The 19,719-nt window shown below is 39.4% G+C and overlaps 1 protein-coding gene across 5 annotated transcripts in view; it reads right to left on the reverse strand.

Moving 5' to 3' along the window:
- Positions 1-3,666: 3,666 nt before the first annotated feature.
- ENOX1 (ecto-NOX disulfide-thiol exchanger 1) overlaps positions 3,667-19,719 on the reverse strand; it is a 365,131-nt gene continuing 349,078 nt past the window's right edge. For 4 of the 5 annotated variants that reach the window (XM_085215818.1, XM_085215817.1, XM_085215815.1 and 1 more), the window contains 3 exons: positions 10,496-10,598; positions 7,494-7,579; positions 3,667-4,626 (listed from right to left, as the gene is read on the reverse strand). In XM_085215818.1, coding sequence (XP_085071944.1) covers positions 4,495-4,626; positions 7,494-7,579; positions 10,496-10,598 — 321 coding nt within the window. In that variant the 3' untranslated portion in view covers positions 3,667-4,494. The remainder of the gene's footprint in view (positions 4,627-7,493; positions 7,580-10,495; positions 10,599-19,719) is intronic. The other variant, XM_085215819.1, reaches the window with a different exon arrangement.

The following is a 19,719-nucleotide window of genomic DNA, read 5'->3' on the forward strand; positions in this document are numbered from 1 at the left end:
GATGACCTAATAGTGATTTACTTGTACTACTGCTTTTTTAGCTAAGAGTCTGACCAGAACAGGAGGTGAGGAGGTGAGCAGGAGCAGAGACATGACTTCATGTCTTTGTACAGCATCGATCAGATTAACACACCTAACAGCTTTCCTGGGCACGCTGTGAAACAGGTATTGAAAAATTGGAAAGGATATTTAAAAAAAGAAGAAGAGGAAGGAAAAAAAAAAAAAGGATACAATGATTTGTAGAAGGGAAGAGAAATACTTTATTGCAAAACGCTTAAAAGCTCAATCTGTTTAGTTTATAGGAAAGAATACTGAGAAGCAAGAAGTCAAATATATAAATATGTTCACAGGAAGAAAATATGCAGTACTAAAGGATCATTAAATCTTAAAGAAAAGCAAAACTGGCTGGAAGAAGTCAGGAAAAATCAAGGTTTGACAACACTGATCTCTTCTAACAAACTATCAAACAAAAATGCATCTTTCCCATCACCAGATAAGCTTGGTTATGGCTGGGTGTTTATATGGGAGATGTGTTTTAATCCACCTTTTGGAATCACTACAGAACTAACTGTAACCTGGCTATGATACAAGTAGTCCAAGTGGATTATTCCTTTTGGGCTTCTATATAGTTCTACAAAGGCAAATAAATTGGCACGACGTACTTACCAGCCATAAGCCTGAGCAATTGATTATAACATTGCTATGGTAAGGTTGCAGAAGCGCTCTCTGCTATGCTTAAAGGAATATATATTTTTTTTCCTTTTGCTATCCCCCAAACATCCCCCTATTGAGAGGCAGTACACATTGGAGCCAGCCCATTGATTCTGAGCAGCCATGCTGTTTAGTACTCAATGTGAGGTAGAACTCTTAATCAAAGTTACTCCCGAGCATACCCATTTGATTTTGTTTACAAATTAGGGTTTCCACACATTCAACATAATGAGTTTATGTAGTTAAAAGATCTTGTAAACATAATTTCTTGATTTGGCTGCTTTTTCACTTAACTTACTTGTTTTAGAAACACTCAATTTAAACTCGGAAGTCAGTCCAAGCAGTCACGTTGGCTGTGCTCTGAGAGAATCTGCAAGAGCAAACAGTGTCCTGCAGATCTTATCCTGCTTTATTGGCAGTTAATGCCAATAAATGTAGGAAGATGTCTGTTTTTTTTCTTTCCCCTGAGCATCTCGGCAATTGCTGCCAGAGGAGACTACAGATTTATTGCATGGAACAGAACCAGGAGGAATTTACTGCAGTTTCTGTGCTCTTTTTGAGGGAAAGGCCAGAGTAAAACAGCTGCAGATCTTGTCAGGGGAGCCCCAGTGACAAAGAGGGCAAGAAAAGTTGTACATACTGTCTCACAGGATAAAGATGATACAAGCCTCACACTTCAAATGCTGAGCTCTGAGATGCATTTGTTAAAGTCCTACATCAAGGCAATGGACAGAATATGATGCAAAGTAGACATCAGTCCCATATCAGACCTGGCAACTACTGCGGCACAAAAAAAATCGATCTCCCAAATCAACCACAGCCTTTCCCCCTTCTTGTCCCCAGACCTTCCCCTCTTCAACTCAGAGCAGAAAATTTTTGTCATATTGACATTGATTGTGGAAGCAATTCTGATTTTAAATAACACAATGCTTGCAAGACCAGAATTTTGACTTAAACAAACCACCTAGAATGCTTTAATAATAATATCTTTTTAAATTATAGAATCAATAGTCAAAGAATGTACATGATGTGCAATTGAATGTAGTTACACGTTGATTAATACCAGATTTTCTCTAAATCTCAGTATTGCTGTTCCTTAAGTAAGTTCCTTTCATTCTGGGCTGTGATGGCATCACATTAACTGACACTACTACTCAGATAGCAAGCTAAGAGGTGCATTGCTAGTATTTAACACTGGCTTCCAAAACATCACTGTCTTCTCTATGTATCAGTAGTGTATCTGCAGAAGCAGTCTTTCAGAAGTGAGTTTCTTCATATTCATTCCATGAAATCATTTTCTGGATGTCCATGTAGAACCCCTAAGAGTCATCACCAGAGCAGTTTGACAGCTAAGCAATGGAGCTGAGCACTTTCATTCAGTTTCCCCCAAAGCCACTGAGTGCATCACTTTAGCACCAACTTTGGGGCCCAACCCGATTCTGAAAAGTTGCCCCACTGAGTTTCATGGCCTCAACTGATAAATTTTAGGTCTTTCACGATGCTGTCATTATCTAAAGGGCACCCTGGGAGGCTCCCTTTTAGCTGATACTACACTACAAGGACTAAAAATCCACTCTCTTAAAGCACTTACATTCTAGGAAAAACAGGAAAAAACTCAGGAAGAAAAAAGGAAATGAAAACATGAGCAGAGCCAATGTGGTGATTGCTACAACGTCCTGTCAGTTTTAAAATATTTTCTGGCAATTTGGGATGGGATTTGTTTTGTGGGAGAGGAGATGAGCTAAAAGGAAATGAAAAGGAAGACATGAGAGAAAAGGGAGAAGGACTTAATATAATGGAAAAATATGATATGAATAAAGGTGAAGTGAAAGTTTTCTCACGTCTCTTCTCCACAGTCTAAGTGCCATCCATATACATTTATGTTACAGTACTTAAATGAGAGCTGTCAGACCTAACACATTTTTGCTTGAATTATTCATGAATCTGAATGATCGCAAGAGAAGAAAGAGTAGATATCTAGATTAAACTAGTTAATTTTCATTAGCAGAACTGGTACATAATTACTTATTTCACCCAAGTAACTTACTGTAATACAACTCCTGCAGCAATCCTAATCGTAACATTTCGTTTAATATTTCTATATTCCAGGTAGATGCCTGAAGAGAAATAAGTCCCGAAGAAGTAATTACTAGCAGCCATTTTAAGAGTTCCTTCATGACTAATTGCAATTGACTCTAATTGCTGTTTATTGAAGAACCTGAGTGAAACATCACTCTGACATGTGTCTAGGTACTTTCTGCATCTGTTGCAATTTGCCACATTTCCATCTGTTGATACCCCCTTTTCATGGGGACAGCTCTCTTCTGGATGGCTCCTTTGCCTGCACAGAGGTGTGACTTGAAGAACTGCTGTTTCTTATTCAGCACCACGCTAAATGCTGAACTGATGCAGTTCTTCAAAATAGGACTCTGGAAGAAGCCATTCCTGCCATACTCACCAGTGTTGGCTTATACACACACTTCTTCAGCTTTTGCTGGCTCTTACAGGAGCACTGGAGTACTGTGCTTTTGACAGTAAATCCTAAATAACGGTTCAGGTCAATGCCCCTACTTAAGGAACATCACTAGACGTTATTCCATTTCTTGTCTGGCCAGAGGCCAGATGCATTAACTGAGAGTTAGAAGGAGCAGCTAATTGGATGCATTGTGACTACCCAGCACCACACTGGAAATGAGGTTCATTTTTAACCTGCCTGCTCTCCTGAAAACAAATGAAATCATTTCGGCTAAACAAAACTCCATGCTGGTGCTTCCTCTAGTAATAAATTCAGCTATTTTAATTATAGTTAATCTTGCAAGCGCTTCTTCTGATTCTCAATTAATTTATTCAAGTTATATGCAATTAAGAGTTGAGGATAGAGACGAATGCCAGAAGATTCTTGCTGGATTGATAAAGAATTCAGAAACATCAGAAGAAATACTTGTACAAACAATATGGTAGAAGTCATATTTATTGATAAAAATTAATATATTTGCTATAAAATTTGTAACAGTAATGCAACTGAATATTTATTTTGATGCATAAACCTGAATGTTACATACCAAATACAATACAGTAACACTGGTTTCCTCCTTATTTACATGTTTATGAAAATTGATATGCAATCCATGTTAAAAGAACTTGTAATGGAGAATAGTTACATTAGAAAAATAATATTCTTGATAAAGCATTCTCGAGGACTCCAATCACATTTTCAGGCCTCTTTCAATAAGGCAAAAATCCCTGGTACAGCATATAACTTAATTTACAAAATACAATAACTTCAGACACATCTTCAAGTTTTCTTTTGGTATGCTTTTCCTCACTGTAAAATTACTTAATTCTCTTACTAAACAGAAAGAACTTTCAATAACGAAACTTAATGAGTTCTACTACATATTACATATACATCTCTGAGGCCTAGTGACCACAGCTGGGCAATCTTTCTCCTTAACTGCTTGCTCAATGAGCTTTTCTTAGATGTAGGACATGTAGTATTTGGAAATCATTATGACTGCGGTATCTTTCTTCAGTTTTCATAGGAAACAGATCTGTCACATTTTGAAAGTTTTTTTTTTTTTTTAATTATTTCATTTTATTTTAGGAATTGGTGCACAACTACATTTCCACTCACAAGAGAACGTCACGAATGTAACTAAAATTAGGCTTGGATAACTTTGAAAACATACTACTATGTGCCAAAACCCAAATTTCTTGCTTTAATACTTTATAACCCTGCCATGCTCTAGGAATTCTTCTGCATAGCTTCATTACTAGTCACAGTCAGACAGTTTTAATTCCTTCAAAGGCACAGAACTTCCACCTCTTTTCCAGTGTTGCTCCTACACCAGTGAATTCTTGTTTAAACATGCGTGGCAGTCTCATTAAAAGCATCTCTATCTCATTTGCAGAGATCTGGGAAAGATAGAGAGGTAAAATTAAAATGAGAAGACTGCCCCATAGATTAGAAAAATGAAATAAATCAAAAATAAACATAGACAGATAGACAGATATGCAGATAGATAAATAAGTAAGTAATTAAAAAAATGAAAAGCAAGTGAAATCAAAGCCAATCATAATTATTATTTTCATTCTTAGTCTTACATGAATTTCCAGATTCCAAAAGAAATAAAGATTTCTTGCAGGAATGATCCTATTTTTTTAAAGTGGAGTTTCATTGCAAAAGAATGAGAACTGTTGTGTTGGGGCTGCTATCACATAGTGTTGTGCAAAGTCCATTTAAGAATGACACTTGCAGGTACACTTATGAGAAGGAGAAAGCCAGTAGGACTTCCTTCTTCCTTCTCATCCTCAGAACTCTTGAATTCTCCACCCAGCTCCATCAGTTTTTCTCTTCTAAAAAACCTAACACAGAGAGACTTTATTTTCAGTCAGCTTCCTTTCATTATTTAGAGCTGACTACTCATGGAGTCTGCCTCTCCCAGTGAGATCAGCAGCCTCAGATAAACAAGCAGTGAAGTTCCTGACTCAGCGTAGCTCAGGATGTTTCTGTTGTCTTGAAAACTTAATAAATGGTCACAGTATTTATCTGAAAGGTCCTCCCACTGCAGAAAACATTTTAAAAATACAACCTTTCTGGTATAATCAGTAGAGAAGTCAAGAAATGAATGTTCATGGAAAAATGAATTATTCTGTCTTCCAGCTATTTCTTGTAAAGTAATGACCATGCAAGGAACAGTAAAGAAACACATGGGTTCTGCTTGCCATCCACAGGTATCTCCACGATTTGAGAGGTTTCTCTGGCAATGATGGCACTTACGCTTATTCATACTAGTAGGACACTTATATGGTGGAAAGTTTGATTTTAAAACCAATGTACAATCATAAAGTACAATAATTCCACCTCATTACTCCCAAAGGAAGTGAGAAAGTACCTATCACCTTTTATTTTTTCCTGAAGAGGTTAGTGAGACAGAAAGATTAAATGATTTGTTAAGGTGGTGCTGAAAAATCTGTGTTGGAGTCAGTCTAGAGCCCCAGAGTAATCAGGTCCATCTTTTATGTACTCTTATGGCAGTAATGGATAGCTGGTTACCTTTGGGTAATGTATCTGAGCTCTGTACAGAGCCCTCAGCCCACATGGGTATGCTGACCTTATCATTCCTGTTCAGGTGAGAGATGACAGGCTAACCATGGAAAGTAATTGAAATTAATCTCAGAGATTGCATCTCAGGATTGCGCTATTAAAAAGTAATTTGTTGCTACAAGCAGTTGCTTCCAAAGTAAACCAGTGAGGTCAAATTCTGCAGCTTGTGTTTATTATGCAGGAGGTATGCTGAGTGGTAGCTGCATGGGCTGGTAATTTGGCATCTCAGAGGGACGGAGGCAATACCTCATCCATTGAATCTGCAAATTAAAGGCTGATCTTGGCAGCCTCACAGAAGCCAATAGGCTACTCACACGAGCAGAAACTCAAGGACAAGAGTCTATACACGTGAACAAAGAAGTCTGCAACAGTGAAGGGGGAGGCAGCTGAAGAGCTTTCCTTAGTCCCTTATTTTTGTGGGCAACAGTGGACTTTAAAGCACTTCAAGATCTGAGCTGTCCTGGTCCAAATATAATGCCTAAAACATCATCCTTCTTCTCTGTGCAAGCCCTCTGATTTCCATTGGGTTTCTAGCTCAGGATCTTCTCTCCTTTTAAAGGATCTGCTTTTAGAGCATCTCCTCTACTTCATAGAAATAGGAGAAGGATCCTTCAGAGGCATGAAGCAGACCATCAAAGCAACTGGAAGGTGATCCTGTTTGTGAATGGCTGGAAGAAGTCTTCAGGAACATTGCCAGGATCACTGGAGGTACATCTAACAGCACCACACAAGGAATGTTGCTCACATTCTGAGCCCAAGTGCACATCATGGCTTTATCCTCACCCAATGTTGCAAGAAAATCTAGGCAAGCACCATAATATCCATATTCAGGAGATGTATTGCCAGATGTGGATCATCAGAAGGTGACATCTGCATTTGTTCAGTATCTCCTGCAGTCTACAATCTTGCAGAGCCATTGTTCAATGCTGAGAGTAGCATGCATGATCAAAGGTGGACATTTCACAGCTCAGCTCCTCACTCTTGACTTGCTTAATTTTCATTGGAGAGGAATAGATACTTCTAGGGCTTGATTCATCTTATCATACAGTAAATGTTTAAAAGTCAAAGTATCTTATCCACAGGTGTTCACATCACATTGGCTGTGAACTGTAGGAACTGATGCATTAAGAAATATTTTTCATGCTATAGTGTGTTGGCCTCGCTCTTGTGTTGGCTTTCTGAATATAGCAACAGAGTCAGCCAGTTCCCTTATGAGGCCCTCTGTGCTTCCTCATTAGACAAGGGATAAGCTTCATGGTCCACTTATGTGTTAATGAAAGTTCACATTAGGTGTGACGCAAGACTAACAATTGTTAGAAGAAAAAGGAATCACCTCCTAAAATCCTCTACAGTGTAGCCATAGATACACCTACCTCTTACTGTGTTTTCTTTCTCCTCACCTGTATTCATCATGAAACCAGCTGCTAGTCTTTGCCATTTAAAACTTTGCTCTTCTTTGCCGCAAAGAATAACTAACCAGAGGTAGGCAAAGGACTTCAACACGAGTATGTATGTGCATTGTAATTTGCGAATGAATAAAGACTGCAAACCCCCAAGCCCCGTATCCCATTATCTTTCTAATGGAAACACACAAAGAGTTTAACCTGCAGTAACAAAAAATACAGTATTTCTATAGAGAAAACAGATTTTGATTAATTTTTTTTTTTTTTTTTACCCTGGAGTCCAGCTGCTGCATGTAAGACCAAAGATATTCTATATTAGCTCCAAAAGGGTGGACGTGAAGAAATGTGGAGATGATACCTGTATTAAAAGCAAATGCACACAAAGCATTGAAATTACCTCAGACAGTGTAACGTTAAAATAAGCAAAATATATCTGAATAGTCTGTTCTTGCAGGTTCTTCCGTATTCTTATTTCTTATTTTTCTAACACAACCCAACAAACATAAGAAAAAAGCACATTTTTAATACAGTCATAATAACACGGTAAACACAATAGCTCATCTTCAGGAATGACAGCAGTTAGCAAGTAAGTGACCAAGATAATATACTGATGAATAAAGGAATTTCTAAACAAAGACTTGCTGGAAGCATTTCAACTGCCAATTTTATGCTTGATTTACCAATGTAAAATTGTGGATATTGTAATGGTAAAATTATTGCTTTTTTCCCCTTCACTGGATGTTCTGTTGTGAAAACGTTTCATATAATTGTGTCACAAACTGCACTCCCTCAAATTTTTCTAGTAATTATACTGATGCTGGTTATGAAATGTGTTTAATCCATATTACCCCTAACTGTTACTGAAGAAAACACAGATCTTCTATGACATATTTACTCATTTATTTTCTCTTAAAAGAGAACCGGTTCTGTCTGTTGTTGCTTACAGGATTGTTGTAAAAGGAGTGGGAATAAAAGTGGTTTGGGATGAGTCAGGATCTAAGCCTAGCAATTTCTTCTGCAGTGAAAATCAAGTAATGGCATAATAATGACCATAGAAAACAAGATTTGGGGTAGCAGGATTGCTATTAAAAGCACAATCCAATTTCTCCTCTTCTAAACAAGCAGTGAAAATACAGAATGGCATGTATGTTACTTACTGTTTGGGGAGAGTTGAACTGTAAGAATCAGAGCAAATACTTTCAGCTCTGTTTGGATGGGTTTCTTAGCTGAACCACCGTAGGGGAAGTTCCTTATATTTAAAGCATAAACACCAGGATTAAAAATGCTAACAAATGACAAAAATGGGTCACTGTATCTTGTGCACTGCAGGCCATACTGCTTTCTTGGTGCCGAATGAATTAGGATAATATTGGATTTCAGATTTTGATTATCTGGCCATGGTTGAAAATGATCAGTCATATTTAACTCATTTTAGACTAGCTTTGCAAAGAACAACTTTTTCCTTCCTTTATTTTTCCAATAGCATCTACAAACTTCTGATCACGCAAAGAGAAAGGTGTATATTTAATTTTATACAATGGCACATGCCAGAGGCAATTGCATTCCTTGCAGTATGTGTGTCCATACACACACACACACACGAGCTCTTGAGGCAAAAGTCAAGACTAACCAGTTGGGTAGACTAACTGGAAATCCGATTTCCAGTCAGTTCAAATCACTGTTTTACCAGTGGCATTGTATTTTTTGTATGTGTGCCCAGGACTTTTCAGCACAGAATGTTCAAAGACAGTTCTTTCATGCCAGGCAAAGAAAAAGTCATTTGTAAATATCTTGTAGTTGCTGAGTGAAGTTCCACAGTAACTTTTCAGTAATTTTGTTTTTCTTTTATACTCTTTTCCTCTAAGACAATAGTCACTGTTGTGAAAACAGAGATGAACACAGTAAGTAGGTGGAGGCAGGACCCATTCTACCCTATGATGCCTGAATATGTCTCAGAGGAAGAGGTAACATGAAGTCCATCTTGAACAATCCTTTGATTTTGGGCTGTTACAATGAGCCAATTGTGGGAATTTATGATGAGTGACACCTGGGCTGAGACTACATATTTATCAGGGCATGTCACCAGAGAGCGGATGATACCCACTTTGGGAAACTTCTCCTACTTGTCATGGTCAAATAATGAGTGACTTGGAAAAGAAAAGCTCTTTATTCTATTCTTAAAATCCCATCCATGCTATCTTTCTTCTGGAAGTTACCCATCAATAGATCAAATATCATTCATAACAATTAAAAGATCCAAAAGCTATAATAACCAAAATAAATTTAATTTATATACTTTCATATATCACACTGTTCCATATCTCACTGCAAGTTTGCTGTAGTGTGCTAAGTCCTTTAAACATTTAAATGCATTTTTTCACTTTTAAATGACCTCTTCAGTCCAGCCAGTCTGATTCCATGATCTAGCAAGAAAGTAGCAACTTTCCCAGTGAATAAATTGCATTTAAACAAATTATGCTGGTTGTGAAACTGCCCCCTACCAGGATACTGCTGATTTTATGAAAGGACCCAACCAATTAAAAGAAACCTAGTTTTTTAGTGTTATAGCAAATGGCAAGCATGCCTTAGGGAGCACTTGGGACCACGGCCCTTAGACTCCATGAAAACCTGCCCGCTGAAACCAAACACAAACCGTGCCCTGATGTCAGCGGGGTGTGTTCCCTCCAAGGGCAGCATGGGCACATGATGTTCCTGTGTGTCTCTGCATCAGCTACTAGCAACCTTGCCCACCACCTCTGAGCTTGAGTTTTTCGGTATTCTTATAGAGTTTATTTCAATGATTCTATTGTTAGTGGAGGATGTGACAGTCCTTGTGGTATTCTTTATGAATATTCATGTCTCTAATTCCCTCATCTAATGTCAAAAGCATAAATCTGGTTTGCTTAGTACAACCAGCACACACTTTTTCGCTTGGTACTTTGCTAATATTTCCATCTCTTTCTCCTTCACAATTTCTTCCAGTTATCAGTTAATAAGTTATACAATTCTTGCTTGCTAGATCTTGATATAAAGCAAATCCTCACATGTTCATCCCACAATTCTAAATGCAAACCATCTTTTTATTATTTTTTCTGATTTTTTCAGAAAGGAAAACTTTACTTGCAGTATTTTACTAAAAGCCAATCTGAATCCAAATGAAAGATAGGTTTTCTTTTCTCATTTTTTAATGCAAAGATGCATGTAAACACATGTGCAAAACAAAAACTTGCCAGAAGACAGTTTGTTCTCAAAAAACGTATTTGGATTATCATACCTATTAGTAGTGCCTCTTTCTCTGATTTTAGACCTGGACTTCGTTTCTCAGAAGTTTTTTCTCTTTCTTGGTTGACCAATGCTACTGTCAATACATTGATTTCCTATAAAGTTTAAAAAAACAAAACAGGTAGTCATGGAAACTATATTTACTTCAATTAAACCTGTCTGCTTCTTTTTCAACTTTCTATTAAAAAAAAGGTAATTACTTTAATTCACATCTAAAGACAAGACAATTATAAATAATTGATTTGTTTGCAGAATATTAAGACACTTTTTGAAGTCCCTTTAAGCCAAGAACTGCCCAGGAGACAAATTTTGCTTATGAAGTAAGTAATAACTGTGTTGCCAGTGCTTCTTCATTACAACAGCTTGAAAGATGTGCCATAAAGTGTGGAGATGGTCAGAAAAATCACATTTTCTAGCTATTAAAGCTGTAAACAAAGACCGCCTCTAGGGAACATAGCTGGAAACATTCAGCTACAGCTACATGAGTAAATTCAACAGTCACCAGAAATGTTTCTACATACTCAAGCGTAACCATCTACCCTGTTACACTCTCCAGCCTATGCCCAGCATGATGTTGGCCCCTGTTCCAAGCAATCTCCAGGCATACTTTAAGGACCATTCCTAATAGGCAGTCTGTATGCAACCACCTTGTTCTGGAGATTGAGGGAGAGTCAGCCGTAAGGCCAAAGTGGTCAAGGCTCCTGTTTTGAGCTCCGTTTTCTTCAATCAGGTGGCTTGAACCATCCAAATCTAAGCCAAGCTATCACATGCTAGATGTTCCATCAGAGGTACCCAGGCAGATGTGCAATGCAGATTGCTCTCCTCTTGGGCATATGTGAAGTAAGCAAATTATCTCTACTTCAAAGGCATGTAAGTGGTTCTAAAGTGCACTGCACAGTATTCAAGCATATACATGGGCTGTTTCCATGGAGTGACGGATGTACAGTGATGTGTTCCTGGTGAGGCAGTGACTCACACTGCTGCATCTGCTGTGTGAAATGCTCAGTAGTTCCTTGCAAAACCTCAGAAGCAAAGAGCATGAAGCTGCAGATGATCTGGGGAGGGACTGGGAAAGAACAGGCTCTTGTTCTGGCTGAGGGAGTCAAGGGGTGCTGTTAGGACTAGGCAGCCAATCAGATTTCCACTGTTTCTACTAGCACACAGTCTAATTTCTGCTACCTGGTTTAATGCTGTGGCCTGTCTAAAACACACATTTGTGTGTTTGTGACACAACATTTGTGTGGTACCTTGCTCCAAAATCATTGGAGAGCAATTATTTTGGCAATAAAAAAGAGACACTGGGCTGTGTGGTTCTAGGGCATTTCTGGAGGTGTGAATAATCCACAGAAAATAATAATAAGAAAAAAGCTTCAAATGTGTCCAATCTGACTATTTATAGATGAGAAAAATCTTCACAAGATGTGAGACGGGTGAAAAGAGTCAACACTTCCTCATTCTGAAAAAAAAACCCCACTAAGCACACACACAGTGACGTGCTCTGTGCTCTTTATAGGCTGGCACCAAGGAGCAGCTTCTCAATACGCAGTGCCTGATGGCTGGGATGCGTCATGGGTTCAAATATTCCCTCGTGCTGTGAAGTGGAACAAGCTGCCATGCACCAGCTACAAAACTGTATATGGATTTGAATGACTGAATGTGTATCCTTAGCCCCTGGCAGTAAGGGACTCTGTTAGACCTTCACCCACACAATGAACGAGGTGTGAGATTCATTCTTAGCTTTGGTTTGCAGCAGCTATGGTGACCAATGTCTTGTGATCAGATACCTATGTGTAGTGTATGCATGTAAGGTGGTGCACCTATGATGTTTTTTAGTCAACAGAAAATAAATTAGAAGTTTTTTTTGTCACATATTTTGGTCATTTACTTAAGTTAAAATAAACAGGACCTTAGAGATGCCTGTTCTATTTTCCTCATTGGCTACAATCTTTGTAGTACAGAATTAGGCACCAAGAGGTAGGAAAGAGGCAGTAGATCAAGAGTTGCAATGATATCTTCTTAAAATAATGGTATGTCTGAATGCTCTGGCAACTACATCACCTTGACACCAATGCTCCTGTAGTACTGCACTGCACAGGACACATTACAGCAACAGGAATATACCCTCAGTTGCCCAGCACTACTGATTCCTCTCCTTGCCACAGCCAAAGGCTAATGCAAACATGAGGGAGGGGAGATTTAGGTTGGATGTCAGGGGGAAATTCTTTACAGAGAGAGTGGTGAGGTGCTGGAACAGGCTGCCCAGAGAGGTTGTGGATGCCCATTCCTAGAGGTGTTCAAGGCCAGGTTGGATGGGGCCCTGGGCAGCCTGGTCTAGTATTAAATGGGAAGGCTGGTGGCCCTGCATGTGGCAGGGGTGTTGGAGCTTGATGATCCTTGAGGTCCCTTCCAACCCTGGCCATTCTGTGATTCTGTGATTCTGTGATTCTGTGATCTACTGCTGGCCATGGCACCTGAAAGCAGTGACAGAAAGTCCAGGCAAGAATCAGAACTAAGAGAAGCATTCATATGAATTTCTCTGTAAGAGCAGCAATGATAAGGAGGTTACAGATGAGAAGAACAGAGCTGGATGGCAGATTTCCTGAAGCTGGAGCAGAAGAGCAGTGCAACATATGCCACCAGTGCTCATACAGGTTAAGATATAACTTTTTGAAGCGATAGAAAAGCAGTCTAAAAATAACAACTCCTGAGAGGGGAACGAGAAAGGAGAGAGATATGTATTTGATATAACAGGCCCCAAATACAACAACACACAGCAGTTTCAGATGGGATTAGAAGTTTTGTCAAGAAGAGAGACGGAGAAAGAAACTATATTCCCACTGGGAGCAATGAACAGATGGATTCTCGTTTAATTTCTAGATTTGAGCCTGTGCAGAACATTCTGTATGATTTATAGGACAGTGTAAACGGATGCTAAAGGAAGTCACATCAAGTCCTCCTTAACTGTATATTAGTGTGGAGGATAAAGGAGTAAAAAATGGGTTACCAGGGAGCCTGTGGAAACACAGAATGGCAAAAACAGCTAGTCAGCAATAGTGTGGCTTTAGAAAACGGTTGCAGGTTCTTGAAGGTTTGGAAAGGGAAGGTTTCTGCCATCCAAAACTGCCTGCCTCAGATGATAAATTAGACAATTCTGATTTATTCAGCTCCCCAAATAAGCTTTCCCAGGCCATGAAAAGAAATCCACAGTATACATAGCCAGACAAAGGATGCAATAGCAGTACTGCTAGGAATTAATAGCAATTTAAGAGAAATGGACATAATTGAGTCAAAAAAAATTAACATGTAATTCATCCAGAAATGAGAGTTGTTATAGTACAGGTGAAAACCTTAAAATATCTGACTACACAATGCAGGTACAAATCTAGTACTCAAGAAGCCTCTACAACTTATCCTCACACAGTTAATTTGCACATCTGTTAGAGGCACTACTTACACCAACCCACAGAAACATGACTTTAAGGAGTATATAAAGGTGAATGAGGCAATAACTAACTGGGAACAAACAGCTAGGTCACCTCTCTGACATGAGAAAAATCTACTGATCACAAGGTGCCTGAGGAAAATTATTTAATATATATACTACATTACAGTATTTCCTTTCTTTCCTGCAGACTATCTTTCATTTAGCAAATGGTATTTTCTGAGGCCCTAAGTTGTCTCCTTCAGCAGGTTTCATTATAAAAGGAATATTTTGCTACCATCTGTCAGTTACTGCATCAGAGAAGAACACAGCTGAGCATGTGCAAAGCTAATGTGTATTAGAAATGAAATCACCTTGCAAGAACTAAATACAGTAGGCAGAAGGCTTAATCTAGGTTTAGTCACATTTGTCTTACTGTCCACCACAGTTCATGCAGTGCAGCTGGAAGCCATGCATAGACATAAGCAAATGAGAGAGGTATTCTTGAGAGAGCTACACCACCAGAGGAAGATACAGAAGTCCTGAAAAGCAGGAGATGTGGTGGGGCTTCTATCCTTAGCAAAAATAGTTCTTTTTAGCCATCTGTGAACCACAGAACATCTGCCAGGCAGGATCTCTAAAAATGGAGAGAGAGTAGACTTCCATTCTGCATAAACACTGCTCAATGGCTGAGCAGGACAGCTGGCCTACCTGGAAGCCACTCCTGCAAAAGTGCACATCCACTTCACCTCTTGTTCAAGACTCTGTTTGAAAGGCAGCATATAGAATTTAATGAATGTGACATTGAAAACACCTGGCATATGATCAGGATGTAAATATCCCAAGAGCTGAGATACTGGGTAATCCAGCTGTTTGATGATTACCGTTAAACCTAGGGGGAACGATGACTGCAGATTGTCTTCAAAGACCTCATTTCCTTTGTTGCAGTATCTGGAATTCTGTAGATTTTTGTAGTGGGGAGGTAAGAATAATATTAGCCTTCTGAAGGACATGTTAAAAAATCTGGAACAGTTTGTAGGTCATGCTGAAGTTTGTACAAAGCAAGTTATCTGTGTTTAGAGCAGTGGCAGAAGGAAGGATTACTATATGCTGGACGCAGCAGACACACGCTGACTGTATGGGATACACAACAATTTCTCATCAGCCAGAGGATTTCCAAGTAGGAGAAAAAGCTGTATCTCTGATACACGAGCAAAAATCTTGCAAGCTATTAACAGCAAGGCAGAGAGATGCTATAAGCTTCAAAACGAAATGCAATTTTATGGTTTTGATAGAAGAAAAACCCACACACATGATACTGAATCTGGAGTCTTTAAGCTCTTGAAAGGCAAGTTTGCCTGCTCTGAGTCCAGAGAACACAAGCTCAGATTTCATAACTGATTGTCCAGATTCTACTTATTGATGGGTGTGCAGGTTTCCACTGCAAAGAGGAGTATAAACTGGCCTGCGACACAAAGAGCATGCAATTTTACTTTCATTTACCTGTACTTCTCCTAAAGTCTGGCACAGTTGTGTTTACTTCGCTGGTCTTTTATTAAACATATCCCAGACCTACATCAGAAAATTTTATCTTGCTGTTTTAACCAGAATGGAATCTAATCCAATTTCCAATGAAGTGAATGGAAATCTTGCATTAGATTTAATGCTCATCAAGTCAAGCCCTTAAATATATGGGCATATGAAAGTATGAGGTACAGGACAACTTGTGACAGTTTAATATGCTTGTCAGTCAAGAATGGGTGCTGTCTTGTATGTGCTCTGATCCATGGTGAATTCAAAATTATTCACCTCACCTTGAGTTCAACTACAATGAAAAATCTTATTTAAATTTAACTTAAATCAGATTTCTTTGCAAATGCAAAAATGTAGGAGTAGAAATGTAGGAGTATAATCACAGGCAGTGATCATGACTCAGATAATCACATATAATCTCCAGGCAAGAACCAGACCTGTTCCCTTGTTCTCTCCTCACAAGCTCAGTGCTCCAGCCACTGACTGTCATGGTGGCCTTTGATGAGCTTGCTCTGGTCTGTCCCGTGCAGGAGACCCCAAAGAGGATGTGATATCTCAGTGTGATTGGCAAAGTAGAGGTTAACAGCTGTGACCTTGATCTCGGAGTCCAGCCTGTCAGACATCCCACATTGGACATACAGATGCTATAGGATGCCTTGTTCCAAAACCCTACAAAAGTCAGGGGGGACTGCAATCCCTGCAGGCAAAGAGTCATTTCAACAGAGAGGCAATCAGATTGGTCAAGAATGATTTACTCCAGGTAAATCCATATTGGCAGCTCCTAACCTCCTTCCAGAAGAACAACTCCCAAGCTATCTTGTTCCATCCTTTTTCCAGGGGATGTGGTAAAGGTGGGTTCCTCTGATCCGGATCTGCCAGTTTTCAGCCGGCCTGCTGCCTGTTCCACAGACAAGCTTCACACATTCAAACTTCACACAAGAAACATGTAAAAGCTTGCCTCTTTTTCCCATCCTTCACCGAACCCAAGATGAATGTGCTGTCCCACGTCCCTGTTATCTCAGCGATACAACAGTTCTGTGTCAGCACACGGTACTCCATCTCTTCCTCTTTGTTTCCCAGGTATGTTTGTATATGGGAATCGGAAGCGGATCTCCATCTGTCCCGTGTTATCCTCACCAAGGACTCTCTTAATCTTGCCATCCTGATCCATTTTCTTACAAGCCCAACCTGTTTCCTCACTAATTTGCAAGCTGCCCCCCTAGCCATAGCTGGATTAAAGCCCACCACTCTAGGCTGGCAACTTCTTGTTTTTCATTTTTTTATTCCCCACACAGGGTCTCAAGGGATGTTTATCCTACCGCTGTCTAACTAGTGATGCAGAAGTATGTATTTGCCATATGCTACACTGCTGGTGAATATTGTAACAGTTTGTGCTTGTGACTCGTTTATCATTAGAAATGATAGAGAACAGGTGTCATCTATTCACTCAGATCAAAACTTCATAACTTATTTTGAGCTACGCAATAAACCAGTGTTACATTTGTCAGCCACAGCAAATTGTAATTACCTTTAAAGTATACTAATGTGGAAATTTACTTTTAAAATATGTTAATAAAGAAAATTGTACCACGACAGTAAATTTAAGAGTACACTGGCAGTAATACTGTTGACAATTGGCTTGAAATGTTATCTGGTATTAAAATCATAGGAACAGCAATGAAGAAAAACTAGAACAGCAAACTTAAGACCTTGCAAACGAAGCATTTGAAACACAGCACTGTGCATATAAGATTAGTTTGTTTGATTTATCCTAGATGATAGAAATGTTTTCAGGAGTGAAGATTAATTGTATTATGGTGCTCTTGACATCCTATTTTTCCAACCCATTTGCCAGAGAGATGCTTTTAACTTTTTCATTACAAAGCTTTCTCTATTATAACTTTCACCTGCTGAGTTTAGGCAAGTAGCAATAATGTGAAAATGCTTTTTTCACAGAAACTATGTCTTCATATTGTTCTCATTGTATTTGAGCGTGTCTATTTTATTGGGATGTACATATGCAAAATATGGATGACTAATATGAAACTTACTTCATGCCTATTTCTAAAAGCATGATCAGGTTGCTTCTAAAGTTGGATTTATGTGTAGGTTCCTGATGACTTAACACAGATGTTTCATGCAGTGTGAAGGTGGTTGTTTTGCAAGGGAAAAGGTAATTGTCATTGTGCACGCTTTGCAATAGGGAATTGAAGCAAACCAGTGGTTGGCTGAATGACAGCATTACCTACCCACCAGCACCACTGACAGCATTATAAGGGAGGATCTTTTGTGTTTACTTGAGGCTGAGAACTTCTCAAAGCCCGTTCAAAAGTTCGTTAACACAAATATCATTCCAGCAATCACTACTAAATTAAAATTAATACAGAGAAAAACAAAGAAGAAAAAAAAAAAAAGCTAAAAAGGAAAAAAAAAGACAATTCACTTTCCTTCCAGGATGTTGAATCATTTAGAGAATGTTTTTGTTGAAATAAAAGGAAACAACTGGGGAAAACCAAAACAATACACATGATTTATTAGAGTGATCAGACTTTCACCACGGTCTGGATTTGAAAGACAGTAATTCTAGTTATCTTAAAACACAGGGCAACACCCATATTCACAGGAATCTCTGTTTGTAAATGATAGAGTGACAGAATCACAGAATGGCTTGGGTTGGAAGGGACCTTAAAGACCATCCAGTTCCATCCCCTCTGCTGTAGGCAGGGCTGCCATTCACTAGACCAAGCTGCCCAGGGTCCCATTCAACCTGGCCTCCAGGAATGGGGCATCCACAGCTCCTCTGGAAAACTTGTGTCAGTGCCTCACCACTCTCTGAGTAAAAAATTTCCTCCTAATAGATAATCTAAATCTCTCTCTCCCTCTCTTCTCTCTCTCTCTCTGTTTTTTTTTTTTAAAGTTAAAACCATTCCCCCTCTTTATATCATTATCAGACCACGAAAAATGTTGGTCTCCCTCCTGCTTCAAGTGTTGGAGGGCTGCAGTGAGGTTTCACTGGAGCTTTCTCTTGTGCAGGCTGAATAAGTTCAACTCCCTTAGCCTATCTTCATAGAAGAGCTGCTCCAGCCCTCTGATCACCTTTGTGGCCTCCTCTTGACCCACTCCAACAGCTCCACATCCTTCTTGTACTGGGACCTGGATGCAGGACTCTTGATGGAGCTTCACAAGTGCAGAGATGAGGGAGACAAGATAGACCTCATTGCCAGCTTCCACCTTGTGGCTGAAGCAGAGATGGGGCACATCATCCTCATCCTTAGGGTGGTTGTGGGGGAGCCCAAGTTCTGCGATAACGAGCCAATCTATCTTGTGTGCAGTATGGGTTAAGCGCACAGCTGCATATGCGTAAGGCAGAACATTATTCATTTACTCACTAGAAATGATGGGATGATGCCTGTATAAATACTAGGGAGAAATGCTTTGGGATGAAAGACTGTACATAATGATCAGATATTATTAAAATGTCAGGTAGCTCTGGGCATTGAAGAACTGTCTCCCTGTGGAGCTCATGTAAAATATGAAGTCAAAAAACTTTTTTGATTTGCTGAGTGGGTGGCTGAATAGGTTTTATCATTGTGTTTCAGAGTTCTCTCTTTTTCTCCCTCAGATGATGGGTGTTCACTCCAAAAGAAAGGGACTTGCTGCTCTGACACGTCCAGCTAGGGACAGTAGTGTGATTTCTTGCTACATATTAATAAAGGGGTTATTTGTGAAAGCTCAGCTTCAAGCAGCTCAAACCATGCATTTGAGGGTAGATTTAGACTAGATACTAGGAAGAAATTCTTGACTGTGAGGGTGGTGAGACACTGGAACAGGTTGCCCAGAGAGGCTGTGGATGCCCAATCCCTGGAAGCATTCAAGGCCAGGCTGGATGGGGCTTTGAGCAACCTGGTTTGGAGAGGGAGGTGTCTCTGCCTATAGCAGGGGGTTAGAACTAGGTGATTTAAAGGTCCCTTCCAACCCAAACCATTCTATGATTCAATGATTCTGTGTCTGAATGCTCTTACATCTACTGTAGCAGTTTGCCTTCCCATAGTGTTGGATCATGCCTGAAAGTGCAGAGACAGTTATTCAGCCAGCAGAGAGATCTGCACTGTGCTAATTAAACTTAATTGCCATTTTCTAACACACCGAATCAGAGCTGGGGCAGCAAAGGGGAAACTTGGGAAGCCTTGATCAGTGTGTGAGAACTTCTAAGGGCTGAGGATAACACAGTCCTGTTATTTTTCAACCCTCATGGTATTGAA

The sequence above is a fragment of the Meleagris gallopavo genome, chromosome 1, assembly GCF_905368555.1.
Source record: "Meleagris gallopavo chromosome 1, MGAL_WU_HG_1.1, whole genome shotgun sequence".
In the NCBI taxonomy this organism is placed as follows: Eukaryota; Metazoa; Chordata; class Aves; order Galliformes; family Phasianidae; genus Meleagris; species Meleagris gallopavo.